Source organism: Fukomys damarensis, unplaced genomic scaffold (genome assembly GCF_012274545.1).
Source record: "Fukomys damarensis isolate Sample0158 unplaced genomic scaffold, DMR_v1.0_HiC HiC_scaffold_20, whole genome shotgun sequence".
Classification (NCBI taxonomy): Eukaryota; Metazoa; Chordata; class Mammalia; order Rodentia; family Bathyergidae; genus Fukomys; species Fukomys damarensis.
Window position 1 is genome coordinate 4,501,254 of NW_022900932.1, and position 20,019 is coordinate 4,521,272.

The window sequence follows — 20,019 nt, forward strand, 5'->3', positions numbered from 1 at the left end:
CCCCTGATCCCACCCTTGCTAGGAGCCCTGCTAGGCCGCAGAGAAGCAGCGTGCATTCCCCTGACGCTCTTCTCTTTCACACGTACAGGAGGAGACCTCTGAACAGATCACAGATTTTGCGTGAACTTTTTCCTGTTTTTACCCGCCTCTCGTTTCCTAAAGATGCCTCCTTAAAAAAGTGCTTCCTTCTCCGCCCGGAACCTGTTGTGGGGAGCAAGGTAGGAAATTCCCAGAGGACTTGTCTAGAATTCAACTCGCTGGGGACCTAGACTGAAGTAATGAAGCCCGTATGGCCCTCGTCAGCGTCGAGGCTGCATTGGGGACAGCACGCTCTCTGGGGTTCTCCCCTCCTGCACTGACCAGGGGCCTGCAGTGCCCCCGCCCTGTTATGAGGCCAGGTCCCCAGAAAGCCTGGTTTCCTGGCAGGCCTGTTTCCTCCTGTCACCATCAGGGCCAAGCCACTTCTCTGCTTTCAAGGGGGTGGGACCCTCGGTTGTGCAGTTCATGTGGCTTCCCTACCTCCAATCAGACGGCAGGTGAGCTGTATGTAAACATCCCTTCATTTTGGCAAAAACAACAAACTTGGCCATATAGAGAGCAGATATTAATTTGTCCAGTTGTATGGCAAACCTGATGGTTTCTAAAACTTGATGGCAGTCTGCAAGCCAAAGTCCAAGCCAAACACAAAACAGAAGTATGAAGGTGTGATTTAAAAGTTATGTCTTTGGGCTGAGGATTTAGCTCAGTGCAAGCGCAAGGACTTGAGTTTGAGCCCCAGTTCCAATTAAATAAATAAAAATTATATCTTCATCTGGGTGTGGTGGCTCATGTCTGTAATCCCAGCACTCAGGAGGCTGAGGCAGGAGGATCACCATGAGTTCAAGGCCAGCCTGGGCTACACAGTAAAATTATGTCTCAATAAATAAGGGGCCAAGGATTTAGCTGAGTGGTTCTCCCACCTGCTTCACAAGCTCAAGGTACTGAGTTCGATCCCTGGTACCAAAAAAAAAAAAAAAAAACAGGAAAAATGTTTACCTTCTTTATCCAATACAAAAACCTTGCATTTATTGTCTGCTAATTTTTTTTTGCTAAACAAATACTAAGGATTCTCTTTCCCAGTAAATGGAAAAGCAGTAAAATTCATGTTGGTATTGAGGATAACAGTTTTACTTCCCAAAAGGTAATACAACTAATAAGTAAATAAACAAACAAAAAAAGAAAGTAGGTGAGTCGCAGATGAGCAGTGTATGAACGATTGATCCAACGTCTCCATTCTGTAGAGTAGGGAACTGAGCCCCAGAGAGACTGAGTGACCTGTCCAGTGTCACAGGAGGGTCACAGACTCCTCCAGCCGCCGCTCCCTGCTCCCAGCCAGCGTGGCCTCCCTGAGATAGGTAGCAGGTGCGAGACTCCAGGTGACGAAGTGGGGAGGCCCACTGTCCACCCTCAGTTCCTCCTGGCCTGGCCCAGGACTGAGAGCAACCTGTGTCTGTCTGTTTTGCTCTTGTCTGATCTGCTCCTCTGTGGGGTTTCATTCCTGAGGAAGGTGTCTGAGCCTGGATGCGTAATTTTCCCTTGTAAAAGGTGTGGGGCGAGGGTGTGGCCCAGCAGCAGAGCCTTGCTTAGCATGTACGAGGCCTGGGTTCCGTCCCCAGGACCTCAACCGAAGTTTTTTGTAAATTTCCCAAGGTTTGACCCCTGCAAAACCTGGGTTGTAACGCCAACCTCCTAACACTCTTACTTGGCTCCAAATCTGCCGGACTGTGTTGAAGGAATTTAAAAGCCATAAAAATAATCATCTTTGTCTAGAAGTAAGAGCTCTCGTCTGCCAGCAGCAGGGAGGTGCCGGCCTGGCTTCCCACTTCGCAGCAGTGTGTCCTGCTGTTCCTGGCTGGGACCCGGGCCCTCCCCTGAGCTCATCTTCCTGACCATGACACAATACTGGGCAAGGGCCTTTGTCTTCATCTCCATTTCCCCCTTGAATAAGGAAGTCAGTTTTGCCAATCTGAGGCCTGAGGAGTGAGCGCCTTACAGAAGCCATGTCACTGTGGTTCCCAGACCCTTGGAAGGCGAGTGGCCTTGGAGCGGAAGTCCTGAGGGTCTGCGCTCTCCGAGAGAGCATACGCTCCCAACCCTGGCCCAAGCTCTCCTTTCCTTCTCATCACCCCACCCATGTCCACATCCCGTCTCTGGGCCCTGGGTCCCAAGGCAGCTGTGGGACGGAAGATAAGAGGTGGGGTGGGGTCCACCAGCAAGGCCTTCTCTGCCCGCCCACGGGCAGGGCCGTCTCTCTCTTCCCCTGGCCTGGAGGGGCTGCCGCCTCCCTCTGGGCCTGCTGAAAGAGGGAGGCATCCGCCCTGCCACACCACAGATCCCAGGGTGGCAGGGCAGTCTGCAGTAGCTCCATCACCCGCAGGCCAGATCTGAGCCTCTTCCTGTCACCCGGCAGCCTGTGAAGTAAGTGGCTCTGCTGTTGCCTTGGAAACAGAATCGGTCAGGGGCCGATAGGGCCGGAAACCCAAGGTTCTAGAGGCCTAAAGTGGTAAAGAAAAAGCCAAGACTGGGCCAGGGCATCAGACCAGTGAGCCCTGCTTCAGAACTACGGGGGGGGGCTGGTCACCGTGTCCCCTCTGCTCCTGCTCCCTCCCCCGTGAAGCCCCAGCACCGCTCCCTGCCCAGCACAGATCGGCTGCACTAAATGCCTGGCGTGGTTCCTGTGCAGTGCACGTCCCAGGCATTTCTGTTTTCGGATCTCCAGGCCAGGCTCCTGTCCTTAGTCTAAGTGGCACAGCAGATCTGCGTCGGCGAGTGTAGATGTGACCTTGCTGCCATGCGATTCTTGTCGGAAGGGGAGTTTAAGCAGTGACCTCTGGAGGGGCCCAGAGCATGCAGACCTCCACATGGCTTAGACCAGACCTTCCAAGGGCCGTGTTCTGAGATCCCTGCTTCTGGGAAATTACAGCGAGTAGCTTGGTGGCAGATCATTTACCTTGTGTGCTCAAGGCCCTGGATTCAAGACCCAGCTTCCGGAGTCAAAAATTGCAATAAAATGCCTTGCCTTTGAGCGCCTTTGAAGCTGTGGCTCAGCACAGCTGCAGACTGGGAGCTTCACTGCCTCTCAGAGGAGCCCACAGGAGCGATCTTACCCTGGTCTCAGTTCCAGGAGATGCCATGCATAGAAGAAATGGGCTCTCTGCTTAGAAACCCTCGCTGCTAGGCTGCTGGGCAGCTCGCGGCCCGTGCATGAGGGTGTTGTTTCTGTTTTCTCTCCCTCCCTCCCTCCCCTTTTCTTCCCTCAGAGGCACAGGGTGCACGAGCTGTTCGCAGTCGGCAGCGGCGAGGCCATGTTGCAGCTCATCCCGCCCTTCCATTGCCGGCGACACTGTCAGTCCGTGGCCATGCCAGTAGAGGCGGGGGACATCGGTATGTAGGGTCAAGGAGGGTGAGGGCTCCTGAGGCGTTTTGGTTGGGTTGGGTTTGTTTGTTTGTTTTCCTGGTACCGAGATTGAACTCAGGACCTTGCCTCTGAGCTACACCCCAACCCTGGTTTGGCTTTTTTTGCTACCAATCTTGCTGGATCCTCCAGCCTGAGCCTCTTGGTGCAACCACCACACCCAGCTAGGTTTTAACTCAGAAAATATTCAAAGCAGTATAAACATTGTCTTCACAAACGTAGCATTCTTTTATTGACAAGGTTGATAGCACTGCTTAGAAGTAAAACAGCTAATGTAGCCGAGAGAAAAACCTGTGCCCGCAGCACTGTGATTGCATTGTTGGTCAAAGAAACTTCAGGTCAGGATTCTGGGAAATATTTAGATGAATTCCTCATCTTAGGATGGGGAGGTGGAAGTGGGCGGGGCGGCAGGTCTTCAGTGTCTGACTGAGCCAGGGGCAGGACAAGTCCGGTTAGAGGAGCCCTTCCGAGGCCTCACTGCAAATGAGGCAGTGCCCAGCAGCGCGCTGGGCAGTGGTCCCGGGGAGATGGGGTCTCCATGTGTGTCCCACGGTCACGGCACAGCCTCACGCTGGTGACAGCCCTGACTCCTCCCCACTGAGACCCACCCTGTGCTTGCACCCTGAAAACCAGTGCCGCAGACTCGGGTTTGCTCAGCCACTGCCAGCCGCCGTCTCTGACCCTGGCCTCTGGGAGGAGGTAGGCCCGTGGCCGAGCACCCTCAGACCTCTTTGCACACTTCCTGCCTCACCAGAGAGGCCTGGTGACCCCGGCAGAGCCCAGACCCGTTTTCCAGTTGATTTCTTTGAACTTCAGCCATTCAGGAGACACCGAATTCCTAGAAACTTCTCACCTCCTTTGGGCTGGGAAGAAGACAGCCAGCTGTGCCCAGCTTTGGTCCAAGTTATGCAACTTACCTAGTTTAGGATTGAAAAATAAAAATAATGCAGGAGGCCTTAAGGAATAAAGGAGCACAGCTGGCCTGCCCCTCAGGAAACTCAGGCAGGAAACAGCGAGCTGTCCTTTCACAAAGGAGACCATGGAGGAATCTGGATGGCGCCTTTGGGTTTGCAGTTTGTGGTTCTGCCTTAGGTTCTATAAATGCCTGATGGTTCGCACAGCTAACTGTGGAAACACCTGAGTCACCCAAGTTCCAGATTAGCAGTCCGCGCACACCGATGACAGACCGAGGGGAAAGGCGTCTGGCAGCAGTCGGGAGGCTCTGCCCTCAGACCCGGAGCCTTCTCGCATCGCGCTTCTGCGGCTGCTCCGCTGTCCAGGTGGAAGGGAACCTGTGGCCAGCAGTGTCTAGGAAAGGTCAGCACGGTGGGGACAGGAGACAGGAGGAGGAAGCAGGCGAGGACAGCGATAGCTGAGAGTCTCAGGGACGGGGCCACGGCTGCAGCTGCCACCATTGCAGACGAGGCCAGGAAAAGTGCCCCGGGCAGGGAGAACAATGCAGTGCCCGTCCAGCCTGGCACCCCGCTTCCTGGGGACCTCAGAGTGGCCCCGTGACAAGTTCCCAGCATGCTGGGGAGGTGGAGGGAGGGGCAGTGAATCACAGAAAACCTGGGCCAGAGCCTCCCTGACCCGGCCGGGCCCCACATCCACTGTCACCAGACAGCGCAGCACCACACTGAAACCTGCCCCACGTTCCCGGCCCAGCACAGGCACCGCCTCGCTAGGCACAGTCTGCTCTGGGGGTGCTTTGTTGCTTAGGGTTACTGTGTTGTGGCTCAGAAACTCAGTCTAATCCGCTCTCTTAATTCCTTAAGTGTCTGAGCCAGTGTGGCCCACCTCGGCATGGTGATATTTAGCACCCTCGGAGAGTCTTGCTTTTCCTGTCCCTCTTGAGAGGACGTGGTGGGCCGTGCTGTGTTGTACAGCGATGGCAGTGGCTGGGTCTGAGCCCGAGGATTCCTGCCCCTCCTGCCCCATCCCCACAGGACTCAGATGACAGAGGTCTTGACCTAGGGTCACTGTGGCCCTTGCACCCAGGGTTCTTGGGTCACCTGACTTGGGGCAGTGCCTGCCTTGGTGCACGGTGCACGGTGCTCTTCAGGAGGCCTCCCGGGGTCCCTCTCTTTGGAATGTCTCGTATGGGAGAACCCAGTTTGAGAAGTGCTGCTCTCAGTTAATCAGGACATGCTACCTAACCAGAGGAGGCTGGAACAGAGGGCCCTGCCCCCTTCCGAGCCCCTCCCACCTGGCCAGCACCCTTGGGATCCGGCAGAGTCCCGAGCTGGCTGTCCCTGCAGCCCGCTGCAGCAGGGTTCACCCAGCCCGGGCCTGGCATGGGACAGGGCGCGGCGCAGGGAAGGCCTGTGGTTTCCAGTGGCCGGCTGGGTGTCAGGTAGAAGAGGAGGAGGAGCCACAGACCTCCGGGTCAGTCTCGCCCTGGCCTCTGCGGTGTGTGCACCCGGGCCGCCGGGCTTGGCGGACAGCGGAGCTGGCTGTGTGGACCCCGACACATGCTTTCCTGTCGCTGTTTCCCTCCAAGGCTACACCAGCGCCGCCCACTGGAAAGCCTACGTCATAGCCAGAGGAGACCAGCCTTTGGTCATCTGCGACGGAGCCACGCTCTCAGAACTATAGGCGACAGAACTGCCAGAACTTCTACCTACTGTGGAGTGACTCAGACCTCAGAGCCAGGTTGGAAGAGGAGAAATAAAAACAGAAACAATGAAACCACTTTTCAGGGCTTGGTTACTTAGTTGCCTGCCCTGCATGCTGGAGAAGGTGCCCAGGGCCTACCCACCCTCCGTCTTCCCGGATGGTTCGGGCAGGACTCTGGCTTGGGCTGATTGGCCAGGACTTTGCAGCACCTGTCTGAAAGGCCGGGCTCCGCATGGGCACCGCCAGATTGGTACCAGAGCCCCTTCCAGCGGTGGGCCTGCGCGCCTGCCATCTTCACGCCTAGGCATGTTTGGGAAGCCGTGGAGAAATCAGATCGCCACAGTTTATAATATCTGCAGAATGGGATTAGAACCAGGGAGAAAGATGGAGTAACACAAGTCCCTCATGCCCATGGCCGAGGTTCCCGGAGTCAGTGTGACTACCCTGCTGACCAAACCCCTCTGTCCTGTGCGGCCCCCGCCCCATCTGGACGGTTTGGCAGCACAGCCGTCCCCTCCCTAGGCCAGGCTGGAGCCTTCCTGTCAGGCGGGGCCGCCCTTGTCAGCTCAGAGGATGAGGGAGAGGAGGGGGAGGGGAGACAGAGGCGCCTGCTGGGCTAGATCTCCAGGATCCGACCCTCCTCAGGCTGCCTTGCAGATGTGTGGTGTGCGGTCTGCTCCTCTGTCCTAAAAGGTCCCTTGGTGGTGGGAGACCAGGGGAGGTGATCGCATATTTTTGTAATGATGGAAAGCTGTGTTCTGGTCGGATGATTTGCTACACTGATTGTTTCCCCTCAAATGCTCTTTGTGTCTGTGGATCAGATGTGTAAATAAGAGATTCTTCCCTCTTTCCTGTTTTTTATTCCTTCACTGGCACTGCTGCCTAGCTGGCTACTGCTCACACCTCCTCAGAGATGAAAGCAGGCGGGACTGAGTGGAGGTGACGGTGACCTTTGGGAGGTCTGCACCTCGGGGAGCCCCACACCCCTTCTCCCAGGCCCGGCTGTGTGCCTCATGAACCTTGGGCCTCTTTGGAGTTTTGCAGAGGACAGAGGATTCACGGGGCTGGGGTGGGACCATGGAGCCTCCTGTGAACTTACGGGAGGCAGGGTGAACAGTACTTGGGGAGTTTGCCTGGAGAGGACCGGCTGCTTGTGTCAATGATCAGGGAAAAATCACACACACTTTGTTCCGTATGAAAGCCACACTGCTAAGCAGTTGTGATTTTAGAGGTTTTGATCCAAGGGTTCCTCCCAAGGCTGGCTCTGCAGCACTGAGCTGCTGCTCTGTCCTCAGCCTGCTGCACAAGGGCTGGGTGACAGGTGACCCGGATGCAGGCTCACGAAGGCCTCGAAGTTAACGAAGGGAGTTTCCTTAAGAGCAGAGCAGGCAGAGGCATGGATGTTTGGGAGCCGTTTTGTTTCCATGATTACCTTGCTCCTTCCCATTTTCCGTCTGCCTTTCACATTCTAAACATCCATAAGAACTTCTGCTGAAAACTGCAAAGTGAGAAACCTTTCTGGTCAGTCAGAGCTTTCTGTAGGGTGCAGCAGGGTCTCCACCAGCTGGCTCCGGCCTATGGACAGATGGAGGGCGAGGAAGTGGGGTGCGGGAACATGGACCGTAGGAGCCCCTGCACTGCTGCAGTACACAAGCAGCAGGGACTGGCACACGAGTCCGGAGTGCGAGCCGGGATGACGTCCTCCCGAGGGAGGCGGGCTGCTGGAGCAGCCAGGCACCGTGCTCTTCTGGTTTCTGAGGCGAGTGGCAGGGCCCAGCTTCACCCCACCCTGTTACCAGGGATGGGACGGAGTAAGAAGTCGTGGTTTATGAAAACACAAACCTGCCCACTGATGAAACGTAAAGCAGTCTAAGAAATGGGCTGGTATGGGCTCATTTCCTCGAAGAAAGGGGAATGTGTGCCCCTGACTGTTCGGGTGTACAGCAGCAGCTCCTCCCTGCACAGGTGTACACAGGTGGGCAGTGGGGCAGCCGCAGGGCTGCTGGGTGGGCAAGCTGGGGTCTCGGCAGGGTCTGTTTGCAAAACTCTTGGACAGAAATGGAGGAGGAAAACACCATATGATTTTTATAAAAATGCTTTCACTTTCCCACTCCCATTTGTAGCGGGAATGCAGCTGTGTCCAGCCGTGTTCCCGTCACCGCGTGCTTCCAGATGTGTGGCCAGAGGAGGGCTCTGCCCAGTTCCAGTTGCACGTCCCCTTGGAGTTACATCACTTGTTTTCCAGTTCTCAGCTTTCTGTTCCCTTCTTCCAGAGTCCAGCCACGGGCTCTGAGCAGGCGCAGTTCGTATCAAGCAGATCTCGGGCTCCTTAGGCACAGGTGACAATGGCTCAGCCTGGGAAGAGACTGCGGCCCCCAGTTGCTTCCGCCCACAAGGCTGCCTGGGAAAGGTGCATCCAGTGGCCTGGCAAGGGATCTTGTGCACCCTTGAGGCGTCGGAGTGTGCAGAGGGGTCCTCAGGCTTTTGAGCACTTCTAGCAATGGAGGAAACGTCCAGCCGCCCAAGGCCCACACTCACTGTCTCAGTGATGAGCCATGCAGAGCCCAGAAAAATGTAAGCGAAGAGTGTCGGAGACCTGCGCACTGCAGCGCAGAGGGATTACACCTGTGCTCCCCACACTGGAGAGGCTGAGGCAGGGGGGTTGCTGTGAGTCCATGCCAGCCTGAACTACACAGCAAGACCCTATCTCAAAAGTAAAAAAAGCAAAGAAAAAGTCAAGGTGATTGTGGAACAGCCCTGTAGCAAAGACAAAACAGGGGCCCTGGGAATACACTGGTCCCCAGCAGCCCATGAGTCCCTGTCCTCACTCTGCGGCACTGAGCACGTTGAGGCCACAGGCAGGTATCTCCCACTGGCCCACCTGGGCCCGGGGTGACTGAGTGCCAGCCTGCAGGAGCGACCCTCTGGCCAGCCCGTCTTGATGCCTGCTGTCTGCTTGCCTTGGCCTGCATGGCTCGAGCTTTAGTGCTAACTGCAGCTGTCATTTTCCCTCCGGAGACGTGACATGTCCAGCCGGACCCTGACCCGTGGAGAGACGGTGAGTTTGTTACATGACCCAGCGGAGGCCGGGGCTGGACCCTCCCGCCTCTGCTCCACCCATGCCGACCGGCAGGCAGTGGCCACTGACCCACAGTGGGACAAGAGCTGCTCGAGGAGCCTGGGCTGAGTTTTGTGCCTTAGGCAGAAATGGGGAGCTGGGCCACTGCTCTGTGCCAGGCCTTGTGTGCCTCAGCCCCGGCTCCACCCGCCCCGTAGGGCACCGGGATGTCCAGCCTCAGTCGCCCTGAGGCTCACGCTCCACCCTCCCGTGGCCCTGCCTGCATCCCCGGGGACAGCAGTGGGGCAGCTGGGATGGCCCGGAGGGCAGAGGAAGTGGGCGCAGTGTGAACTAATGGCACCCTGCATACAGAAAGTCAGGTTTCACGTAGTGGAAGTTTGTACTTTTTGCAGTTAAAAATGGTATGTTATAAGAACTCTCTGACTCTTGCTCGTTCATCTCCAGTCTTGTGTACCTGTGCCCCATGAGGTGAAAGACTTCGGGCCAGGTCCAGGGCCCCAGTTTTCACAGGAGGGTGGCCGGGCTCGCCACTCACTCTGAATGGGAGTTAAGTCGTTCTGTGTGTCTTTACTTATTCTCTGTGATTTCTGGATTTTGCATTGTGGTTTTGTGTAAATGTGTAAGCACTGTTTAATGTCCTGGGTCGTTTTCCTTCTCCCTCTGGCCAGGTGAATGTTGTCTACACCGTGTGCCCACCATGGCCCTTTCCGTAATAAACATCCAGCTGTTCTCTAAGTGGTGGTGAGTCACCGTCTGTAACATGATTATTTGGGTTATAAGCTAAGAAGTCTGGAGTTCATTTTTTAAATACATGTTTTTAGCTGGGTGTGGTGGCACATGCCTGTAATCACAGCACTCGGGGAGGCTGAAGCAGGAGGATCACAACTCCTAGCTCAGCCTGGGCAATTTACCAAGACTGTCTCGAAATTTTTAAAATTAATAAAAATCGAGGGATATAGCAGTAGACACCCTTGGGTTCAATTCCCAGTACAAAAAAGAAATTACAAAGTGTTCTCGCTTGTTACAACGCCACTGTACGTTTTTTAGAAGATTCCAGTCCATAGTTCTGTTCATTTACCTGTCTGGAAACAGGACTTCAGATCCACCCCGCACCCACACCCCCGAGATTTTGCGGTCAGGCTAGCAACGAAAATGCCAGCTGTGGATCCACACCTCGCTAGTATTTGGTGCTCCCAGTGTTGGGACCTGGGCCGCACCGGTGTGTGCTGAGCTGACCTGATGCTGAGCATTTTTCCCATTTGTCCTGTCTTCAGTGAGGAGAGTCAGTTAGTCTTGTGCCCATGTTTTCATTGGGTTGTTTGTTTTCTTACTGAGTTTTTGTTTTTTTTTTCTGTACCGGGCATCAAACTCAGGTCCTTGTGCTTGCAAGGCAAGCACTGGAACCACTGAGCTAAATCCCTGGCCCTTCTTACTGAGTTTTAAGAACGCTTTGTACATTGGGATAGCAATCCTTTACCAGATATGTCTTTGGTGAATATTTTCTCCGATCTCTGCTCATCATCTTGTTCTCCAGAAATCGTGTCTTCCAGGACAGGATTTAATTTCCATGAGACCCAGTTTATCAGTTGTTTTCGGCCTGGATTGAGGCTTCGTTGTTGCATCTTAAGACTTACCTGTGTACCCAAGGTCACCCGGACTTTCTCCTGCTAAGTTATCCTTTAGGGTTGTGTGGTTCTGCACTGTACATCGACCCTGAAATCTGTTCTGAGTTAATTTCCGTGAAGGGTTTGAGCTCTGTGTCAAGATTCGTTCATCCCCCTGCTGGTTTCTACCTGTGCCGGCTGCATGTGTTGGAGTGTTCGTGTTCGCCCCATTTCTTGCCGTTGGTCCTTTGTCAGGTGCCGTTTGCTGTAGGATTTACACGGGCCCAGGACAGGCTGTCCTGCGTCCCACTGATTACTGGTCTCTTGGTTGCTGCAGCTCCATAGTAAGCCTCGAAGTGGGGAAAGGTCGCCCTAACCTTCTGCCATCCGCAGCACTGAGCTGGAGATTTTGTCTTCTGCCCTTCCGTGTCAGCTTTGTTTTCTTCAGTGCTGGGGATTGAACCCAAGAGCCCTGCACGGCATGGAGACATCCCCAGCCCTTTTGATTTTTACTTTGCGGCAGTCTCCCTGAGTCACCCGGACTGGCCTCCTCCAGCCTCCCAGGTGTTAGGTGAGCTTTAGTTTGTCACTGGCCTCAGAGATAAGCTGCTGAGAGATGTTGATTTGGATCACACTGAATGTGAAGATCCAGTTCCATCCAGGCCAACTTCCTCAAAAAATATTTGTCTTTGATTATTGTGGTGCTGGGGATGGAGCCCAGGGTCCTGCAGAGATGCCTGGCAAGTGCTGCGCCACTGAGCTACACCCCGGCCCAGGCTGCTAGAATTCTGTTCCCTTGTGCTGTTTGTGAGGCGCTGTCTGCGTTGGCTTGGTTTGCGTCCTAAGGTCGGGTGCTGTGCATTCCCCCAGCGTGACGCGTCAGCCTGCCAAGCCTCTGGACACCCTGCCGAAGACAGATACTTCCCCACGCTTACTCTTCCAGAGTAATGACTTTATTTTTGTAAAAATGTTGCACTCTCAGTATACAGAACTGAAGTTTGAGTGATCTTATGAAAACCTCTACCCACCCAGAAACAACCACTGACGTTAGGAGAACCATGTTCTTGGCATCTCTGGGACTTCCTGGCTGGAAGGCCAGATAAAAATGCTTTTCTTGAAATGAGACCAATCATTCTACTTAAAAAAATAAGCTTTAAGTCTAATGTTATGTGAATAACAGAAGAAAAAGAAATTAAAGTAGACGTTTCCTCACCACAGAGAATATTAGTTCCTAAACAAAGCTAACATTGTGTGACGAATAAGAAACTAGAATTGTTCTTAATAAGGTTTATAGTTTACATTTTAATTTTATGTATACAGACTGGGTCTCACTGTGTAGCCCAGGCTGGCCTTGAACTCAGAGATCCTCCTGCCTCAGTCTCCCGAGTGTACCACCATGCCCAAGCAGGTTGTCTTTTAGATGACATTGTTCAAGGCTCTGAGGATGAGGAAATAGCTTGCTTTCTCCCATCTTATCTCTTTGCTACTTCTTTTCGGTACCAGGGATCGAACTCAGGACCTTGTGTTTGTGAGGCAGGGAGCAGCACCATCTTTGCTTCTCAATTTTTATAGGTCCTCCTGCTATTGACACTGATAATCTGTGTGTTTCCTTCTGGGTTTGACTCTTGGATCCTCCTGCCTCAGCCTTCTGAGTGCTGAGATTGCAGGTGTGCACCAACTGGGCTGTTTCATTTTTTTTGAGACAGAGTCTCACTGTGTAGTATAGGCTGGACTTGAACTTAGTGTGTAGCCCAGGCTGGGATCAAACTCACCACAGTCCTCCTGCCTCAGCCTCCCAGAGTGCTGAATCACAGGTGTGCAGTGCCGCGCCCAGCTCTGTTTTAAACTTCCTGATTGACTGGATTTCATCACTGAGAAAGAGCCTAGGATGGCTGAGATGCTGTCTTGTCTGTGTCCTAGAGTGTCCTGTACTCTGTTTGTTCTTTGGTGCCGGGGGTCGAACTCGGGCCCTTGCGCTTGTGAGGCAGGCGGCGCCCTGAGCTCCTACACTCCTGTGCCTGTCTGTGCAGCACATTTGCCTTGGCCGCCCCCACCCCTGAGACCCGCAGTTCAGAGGAGAAGAGCTCACACTCACTCCCGCTCACTCACACCTCGGCTCACGCACGCAGCTCCCCACGATCCTGCTCGCAAAATGAACTGGGCCAGAACCGAATCAGACTTCCCCATAAGGCGGACATTGAGCCTGTGTTGGATTTGATTCAGGTCTCGTCCGTGGGGTTCTGGCGTCTGATCTCCCGCATCCATGTAAGGTGTCTGTGTCCAGCTTTTCTTCCTTCGAAGGTGCAATGATGCCGCACGCTCAGGGTAACCCTGCTTCGTTACCATGTCCCCTCGCTCACGCATTTGTGTCGCTCTCCTCTCCTACGGCTGTGACGAATACGCAGCAGACACGGCCCGAACCTGTGCTTCCGGTTCTCGGGAGTGCACAGACCCGCAGCAGAAGCTCTGCCTCCGTGCTGTGTCTGATCATTCGAGGGCCCGTCCCCCCGTCTTCTGTGGGCGTCTGATATTTGTGCCAGCCGTGCACAAGGGCCTCAGTGCCGTCGCCGTGCCGGCATCTGCTGTTTTCTGTTTCTGGCTGTTGCTGCTGTTAACAATAGCCATTCTAAGCCAGGTATGGTGGTGCACACCTGTAATCCCCGCACTCTAGGAGGCTGAGGCAGGAGGGTTGTCACTTGGTGCCCAGCCTGGGTAACGTGACAACTGAGTGGGACACCGTCCCAAAATAGAAAAGGCCGGGGGGCCGGGGATGTAGCTCAGTGGTTCCACCACCTGCCTCACAAGTGCAAGGTCCCGAGTTTGATCCCTGGCACCAAAAAAAAAAAGGACAGGGGATGTGGTTCAGTGCAAACCCAAGTTCAGTACCCCCCCGACGTGCGCGTGCCCATTCTAATGGGTGTGGTGTCCCTTGTCGATCTGATTTGTGTTTCCCCAATGACAGGGACACGAGCATCATCTCATGGGCCACGTGTCTGTCTGCTGTGGAGAAGTGTATTCATGTCCATTGCCCGTTTCTTAATCAAGTTGTTTATTTTTTGTCATTGAGTCGTAGTTCTTTTAATGAAGCCCAGTTTATTGCTGCTGTTGTCTTTGCTTTTGGGGCTGTATCCAAAAAGTCCTTACCACATGCAACCCCATGAAATCTCCCCACTGTCTTCTTCTAGGAGAGGTGGCAACCTTTTCATAGAGGTCTTTGAGTCACTCTGCTGTGAGCCTTGTATGTGGTGCAGGTCCCGCTGCGTACACGAATGCTCTTTTTTCCCAGTCATGTTGGAAAGACTGTTGTCCCGTTCCCCCTGGTCCTGGCACTTTGGTAGAGACCATTTGACACATAACACCCATATCTGGACTCTCTGTTCTGTTCCCTTGGTCTAAATACCAGTATCAGGACCGTTTGATTACCATAGCTGTGCAGTTTCGCTGCTGTTGCTGCTGCTGTTTTTAGTACAGGAGTGTAACCCAGAGCTCTGCACTCACTGTGGTACCCAGCTTGTCTTTGAGACAGGGCTTGCTCAGCTGGCCTCAGACTCAGCCTCCTGCCTCAGCCTCCCAAGTAGCTGGGACTTCTCCCAAGTACTCGAGTGTGGCACCGCACCCAGCTGTGGTTGTTTCAACATCAGAAAGTGAGACTTCCAAATTTGCTCTTTTTCAGGATTAACTAGTGAGGTTTCTTGAGGTTCTCTATGAAAGTTCAGGATGGGTTATTCTGTTTCTGCAAAAAATGTATCATTGGGGTTTGGACAGGGATGGCAGTGAATCTATAAATGAGGTAGTGCTGGCATCTTGCAACCCTAGTGTGCTTTCTAACCCTTAATGGTGTGTCTTTCCGCTTACTGGGGTCTCTAATTCTTTTTAGCAGTATTTTATGGTTTTCCACATACATGCTTTTGGCCTCCTTGCTAAATTTATTCCTAAGAATTATACTGTTTATTGCTTTTATAAATGGAGTTGCTTTCTTCATTTTCCTTTTGGATTATTCACTGTTAGTGACTAGAGAGCACTGGGATTTGGGGTGTCGCGTCTGTACCCTGCACCTCGGTGGACTGGGCAGTTTGTCCCCACCCGGAATCCAGGCTGTCTGCTCCTGTCCTTCCCTGGAGGCCTTGGCCACGTTCCCGAGCTCCCCAAAGCCAGCCTCTACACGAGACCCCGTTTGCTGAGCTGCCGGCTGCAAGGGTCGCTCCTGCTCTCGTGAGTGCAGGCTCCAGCCTCCTGCGTCGCGAAGCTGAGTTCGGTCCTTGTGCCTATGGGGTCACCAGGCGCGCACCGTTTCTACCCACCCCCTCCCCTCAGACTCCTCCTCCACTGGCTCACGCACCTTTGTGCATGTGTGCTTGCCTCTCCTCTCGTTCTTTTTGTTTTTCTGAGACAAGGTCTCACTATGTTGTCCAAGCTGGCCTTGAACTCACTGAGAACCTCAGGCTGTCCTCCAGCCCGTGGTGATGCTCCTGCCTCAGCCTGCCAGTGCTGGGATTTCCAGCGAGCAGCGGGTCCCAGCATCCCATTTCTGGATGAGCACCTCAAACAGCGCTTTCACAGGGCACCAGAGAGCCAGGGTGGGAAACACCGAGGTCCTCCTCCCAGGGCACCGGAGCCAGCCCAGGCCATGCCATAGGAGTCTCACTGTCCTCTGTGGGGTGCCGGATGCCACGCTGGTCCCTGGCTCATACCAGCCCTCATTGCGTCCTCCCACAGCCCTCCTGCGAGGCAGGCTGCTACTGGCACCCATTCGGTCCTGCGGGAAACATGGAGTGAGGAGCAGACCCAGCCTTCACCCCCGCACCTCCTCTTCCTCCGTCCCACTCTCTCCAGTCCTGGGGACGCTGGCTGTATGGCTCCCTCTTTTCTGTACCCAGCACCCAGTGGGTGTGACCCTGGGCTGCCAACCACAGCTGTGCAGATGTTCCTGGGCTCCGGGCCCGAGGACCTGCCCACAGCCAGGAGGATCGAGGACTCACACATGGTTGGCCTGAGCCAGGCCACCGAGAGAGTGCAGGCTGCAGCCAAGGGCTCCGGGGGAGTGGACTCTGCTCTGGTCGGGACCCAAGGCACCGGCGCCGCTGAGACACTGTGAGCTGGGCTGGGCCTCAGACGGCCGGGGAGGTGCCGGCGTGGGAACAGCTTTAAATGCAGCCAGCGGACCCCAGGCGTGGGAGAGAGAGAGGGCCAGCACCATGGGTCTCTGTGGCCTCCGGGCGCTGCTGCTCCTGCCGCTGCCGCTGCTGCTGGTCACCGTGGGCCCCGCCGCAGCCCTCACGGAGGACGAGAGACAGCTGATGGTCCAACTGCATAACCTTTTCCGCGCCCAGGTGTCCCCACCAGCCTCAGACATGCTGCGGATGGTGAGTGCCAGCCTCCCGGACTCCCTGACTTTGTACGTGACACACAGGTCCCAGATGGCCCCTGCCGTGGGGAGAGCCGGGAGGGGACACCTCCGAAGGGGCCCTCACAGGCCCTCCGGGGACAGAGGACAGGAGGGAGGTGCCCGAGAGCATGACCAGAAGCCGAGGGCGCTGCACCCCTGTTCCAGCTCTGCCTGTGTCACCCTGAGACGGTGACCCGGTTACTCTCAGTTCTCATCTGTGAAGTGGGGGCGCGATTTGACCTAGCAGTGTTCCAGCACAGACCGGGCCTCATGGTCTCGGAAAGTAGGAAACGCACAGGGCGTTCACCTGCCGTGGAGCAGGCCAGGCAGCGAGGAGGGCGACAGCCGCCTCAGTGCGGTCACCTCTGCGGGCAGTGCTGGGCAGAGGGCCAGGGGAGCAGTGTCCCCCTCACCCGGGGGCGGAGACCCCCTGACCTGGTGCGAAGGTAGGCGTGGTCTCTGCGCACATCCAGCGCTGCCTGCCTGGACGTGAGCTCTGCCAGCAGCTCCCTGCTGGGCCTCAGTTTCCCTGTCTGCAGGCCCTGATGTGCTGCCGTCTGGCTGGCTGAGGCCGAGAGCTTGTGACACTGGGGACGTGAGGGGGCCCTGCTGCTGGGGTGGGAAGAGGTCTCCTCCAGAGAGGCAGATGCAGCGGGCAGGGATGAAGGTGAAGCCGGGCGGCTGGCTTCCCGCCTGGCCTCTGCCTCTTGTCAGCTACGTGACCTCTGCCCTCCGGTCCCGTGTGTGAGGTGGTGGCCGTGTGGCCAGTGACTTGGACTCCACAGGAGGCTCTGGGCCACAGACTGGGAAGTGCAAGACCCAAAGCAGTGACCCCGGAATGGGGCAGCCTTCAGGTGATCAGAGCAAGCTACTGCTGGGCTCTGTGCGGACCCTGGACAGCACAGATACCTGCTGCCCCCTGCACCATGCCGGACACTGGGGACAATTGGCTGCCTGCCCTGAAGCCCGAAGCCTCAGGTCCTCTGAGACACCTGACCCTGACCCCCACCCCCACCCCCGGATCTCCTACTGCTGCCAGACTTGACAGAACTTCAGTGACTTGGGACAGAAATGTCCAGACAGGGACAACAGTTGTGGCTCTTCCACCCCGACCTCCCCCCCAGCAGCTGCCCCCATCCTGGGTGGAGAGTGGACACACCCCTCTCTGGGGGTCACCCCAGCCCTGCCGCTTTATGGGCTGTCTGGTTGTTGAAGCTGGCTGGAGCCTGGAGGGTGGAGCGAGAGGCCCTGCCCGGCCATCGCCTCCAGGGGAGGCCAAGGACGCCGGCTAAGGGATCCAGGTTCCCTCTGTCCTCAGTGCGCTGCCTTGGTCGTGTGGACTCCACACTGCACACGAGGGTCCCCCCTGAAGAAGGTGGGGCTGTTCTGGGAGGGGAACCCGGAGAGGGGACGCTTGGAAGCCCCGTGTCCCTGCCAGCGGGAGCTGAGAGGGCTGAGGAGGTGCCCGCCCCTCAGCGGGAGAGGAAAATGGACCCAAAACACAAGCCGAAGTCCAGGCGGCCACAAATGCATCTCACTCGGTCCGCACCACACCCGTCAAAGGCCGGGCCACCTGCCCGCCTCTGACACCCACAGCCCCTCCTCACAGGAGCCCGCAGGAGGCAGGTGCCCAGCTCGGTCCCCTCACCTGCCACCCTGTCCCGCAGCGATGGGACCCGGAGCTGGCCGCCTTCGCCAAAGCTTACGCCCAGAAGTGTGTGTGGGGCCACAACAAGGAGCGTGGGCGACGCGGCGAGAACCTGTTCGCCATCACGGACGAGGGCCTGGACGTGCCGCTGGCCATGGAGGAGTGGAACCACGAGCGCGAGCACTACAACCTCAGCGCCGCGTCCTGCGCCGCCGGCCAGATGTGCGGCCACTACACGCAGGTGTGCGCGGGGCGGGTGGTGGCCCTAGCTCTTGTCTCTGACTGTGGCTCTTTTGTTGCTCTTTTTTGTTTTGTTTTTTGAGACAGGGTCTTGCTATGTAGTCCAGCTTGGCCTTGAACAGTTTTTTTGCTTTGTTTTGTTGTTGTTTTTGTACCGGGGATCGAACTGGGGACCTTGTGCTTGCGAAGCTGGAGGCAGAACTTCTGAGCTAAACCCCTGGCCCTGGCCTTGACCTCTTGCCAGTCCTGCTTCAGCCCAGTACTGGGTTTACAGGCGCCTTCCATCACGCCCGGCTTGCTGTGGCTCTTTTTACATTCACCATGATGCCTAATTCGAGGTCTCTAATCTGCCAGGGACTGGTAAAGCACATAGACGATCTTGTGTCGTTTTTACTTTAAAAATATGGGAATATATCTGAGCCAGGCATGGTGGCACACACCTGTCACCCCAGCACTTGGGGAGGCTGAGGCAGGGACATTGCAGTTGGCCCAGGCTGGGCCAATTAGGGACTGAACAAGACCCTGTCTTAATAAAAATATACAGGGCTGGAGATGTACCACAGTGCAGAGGCCCTGAGCCTAATCCCCAGTACCGTTGAAAACAACAAAAACCAAACAGAACAAGATAGAAAACCAAAGCAATAACAACAAACCAGAGAAATCCCTGCGTAAACATCTCTGCCTGCAGGTTCCAGGGTGCCTCTGAGCACCTCTGCCTCTCTGGGACCTTGTTCCTCACCCCTGGGTTCTCCCTGCACTGAATGTTTGGGCTCATATTTTCTCCTGGCCTCCTAATATTCCTACAAACAGTGAGAAGGCAGACGAAAGCAGCCGTCTTTCCACCCACACCCCCAGCTGCGGGTTTTGTTTCCATTTTTTCCTTTTCTCATATTTAGGCTTTGGGGGCCTCTTCTGGGTGGTATTTTAGTCCTAGTCTTTTGGCGTTCTGTTCTGCTTTCTTTTGTTTCAGTACCTGGGACTGAACTCAGGACTTGCACTTGCGAAGCAGGCGCGGTGCTGCTGAGCTAAACCCTGGGCTTTAGTCCGTCTTTAGGGAAGGAAACCCACCAGCACCTGCCCCCTTCAGGAAGTCACCAGGCCAGCCCAGCCCCTGGCTCGGAGCCCAGTGGGAGGGCGCCTGCCCAGCTCCACTCGGTGCACTGCGCGCTCTCTTCTGCCTGGAAGCTGACTGAGGCAGAAATGATTCCGGGCCCAGCGGGGCAAGGGGAAGCTGGTGGTTTTGCCTCAGGGCATCATGCGGAAGTTTCCATCCTGCACTTAAAACAGCCCTCATTCTGCCAGCCAGGAGAGAGCCCCCACGCCTAACAGCGGGCAGAGTGGGACCCTGCTTAGTGGCAGCATGGAGAAAGGTCTGCTTTCAAATGCCTCTTCTCTTTCCTTCCTTGGACTTTCCTGCGGCTGATGTCCCAGTCTACTCTTTGAGATTCATTCCCTTGCACATACCTGTCGGTTAAAACGCCAAGGACGAGAGGAAGATCCCGGGAAGCACTGATGAGGGCGTCCCAGCCCTGGACCCCACGGAAGGCTGGAGGAGGGAAGGGGGAGCAGAGCCTTAGGCCAGCCTCGTCGCCGGGTTAGGCTGTGGACTCGGATCTCACAGGCGGGAGGCTCCTTCCCACACAGGAGGCAGGTGGGGGGCAGCGGGAAGGGGTCACCGCCTCGGGCTAAGCGCTGGCCCGGCTCTGCTGCCTCCAGGTGGTCTGGGGCAAGACCGAGAGGATCGGCTGCGGCTCCCACTTCTGTGAGGCGCTCCAGGGAGTCGAGGAGACCAACATCCACCTGCTGGTGTGCAACTACGAGCCGCCGTGCGTGCTGGGGGCGGGAGGCTGCGGACCCGGGGGAGGGGCAGGGTAGGAGGGGCCGACCCCCAGCAGCGTCCTTGCCTCCCGCAGGGGGAACGTGAAGGGGCAGAGGCCGTACCGCGAAGGGACGCCGTGCTCCCAGTGTCCCCCGAACTACCGCTGCGAGAAC

General features: G+C 55.9%; 2 protein-coding genes across 5 annotated transcripts in view; both read left to right on the forward strand.

The window, feature by feature from the left end:
• The window catches only part of CUNH6orf89 (chromosome unknown C6orf89 homolog), a 17,521-nt gene extending 11,391 nt beyond the window's left edge, over positions 1–6,130 (forward strand). For 2 of the 4 annotated variants that reach the window (XM_010638831.2, XM_010638832.3), the window contains 3 exons: positions 89–218; positions 3,300–3,423; positions 5,955–6,130. In XM_010638831.2, coding sequence (XP_010637133.1) covers positions 89–218; positions 3,300–3,423; positions 5,955–6,049 — 349 coding nt within the window. In that variant the 3' untranslated portion in view covers positions 6,050–6,130. Of the gene's footprint in view, positions 1–88; positions 219–3,299; positions 3,424–4,546; positions 4,772–5,954 lie in introns of all 4 variants that reach the window. The other 2 variants (XR_783223.3, XR_783222.3) reach the window with 2 other exon arrangements.
• Positions 6,131–14,938: 8,808 nt separating this feature from the next.
• On the forward strand, positions 14,939–20,019 carry Pi16 (peptidase inhibitor 16; the record flags this gene model as incomplete). The annotated part of the gene is made up of 4 exons (XM_033766615.1): positions 14,939–16,116; positions 17,807–18,028; positions 19,744–19,853; positions 19,941–20,019. Coding segments are annotated over exons 1-4 (579 nt in total), but the record flags the coding sequence as incomplete, so codon positions are not given.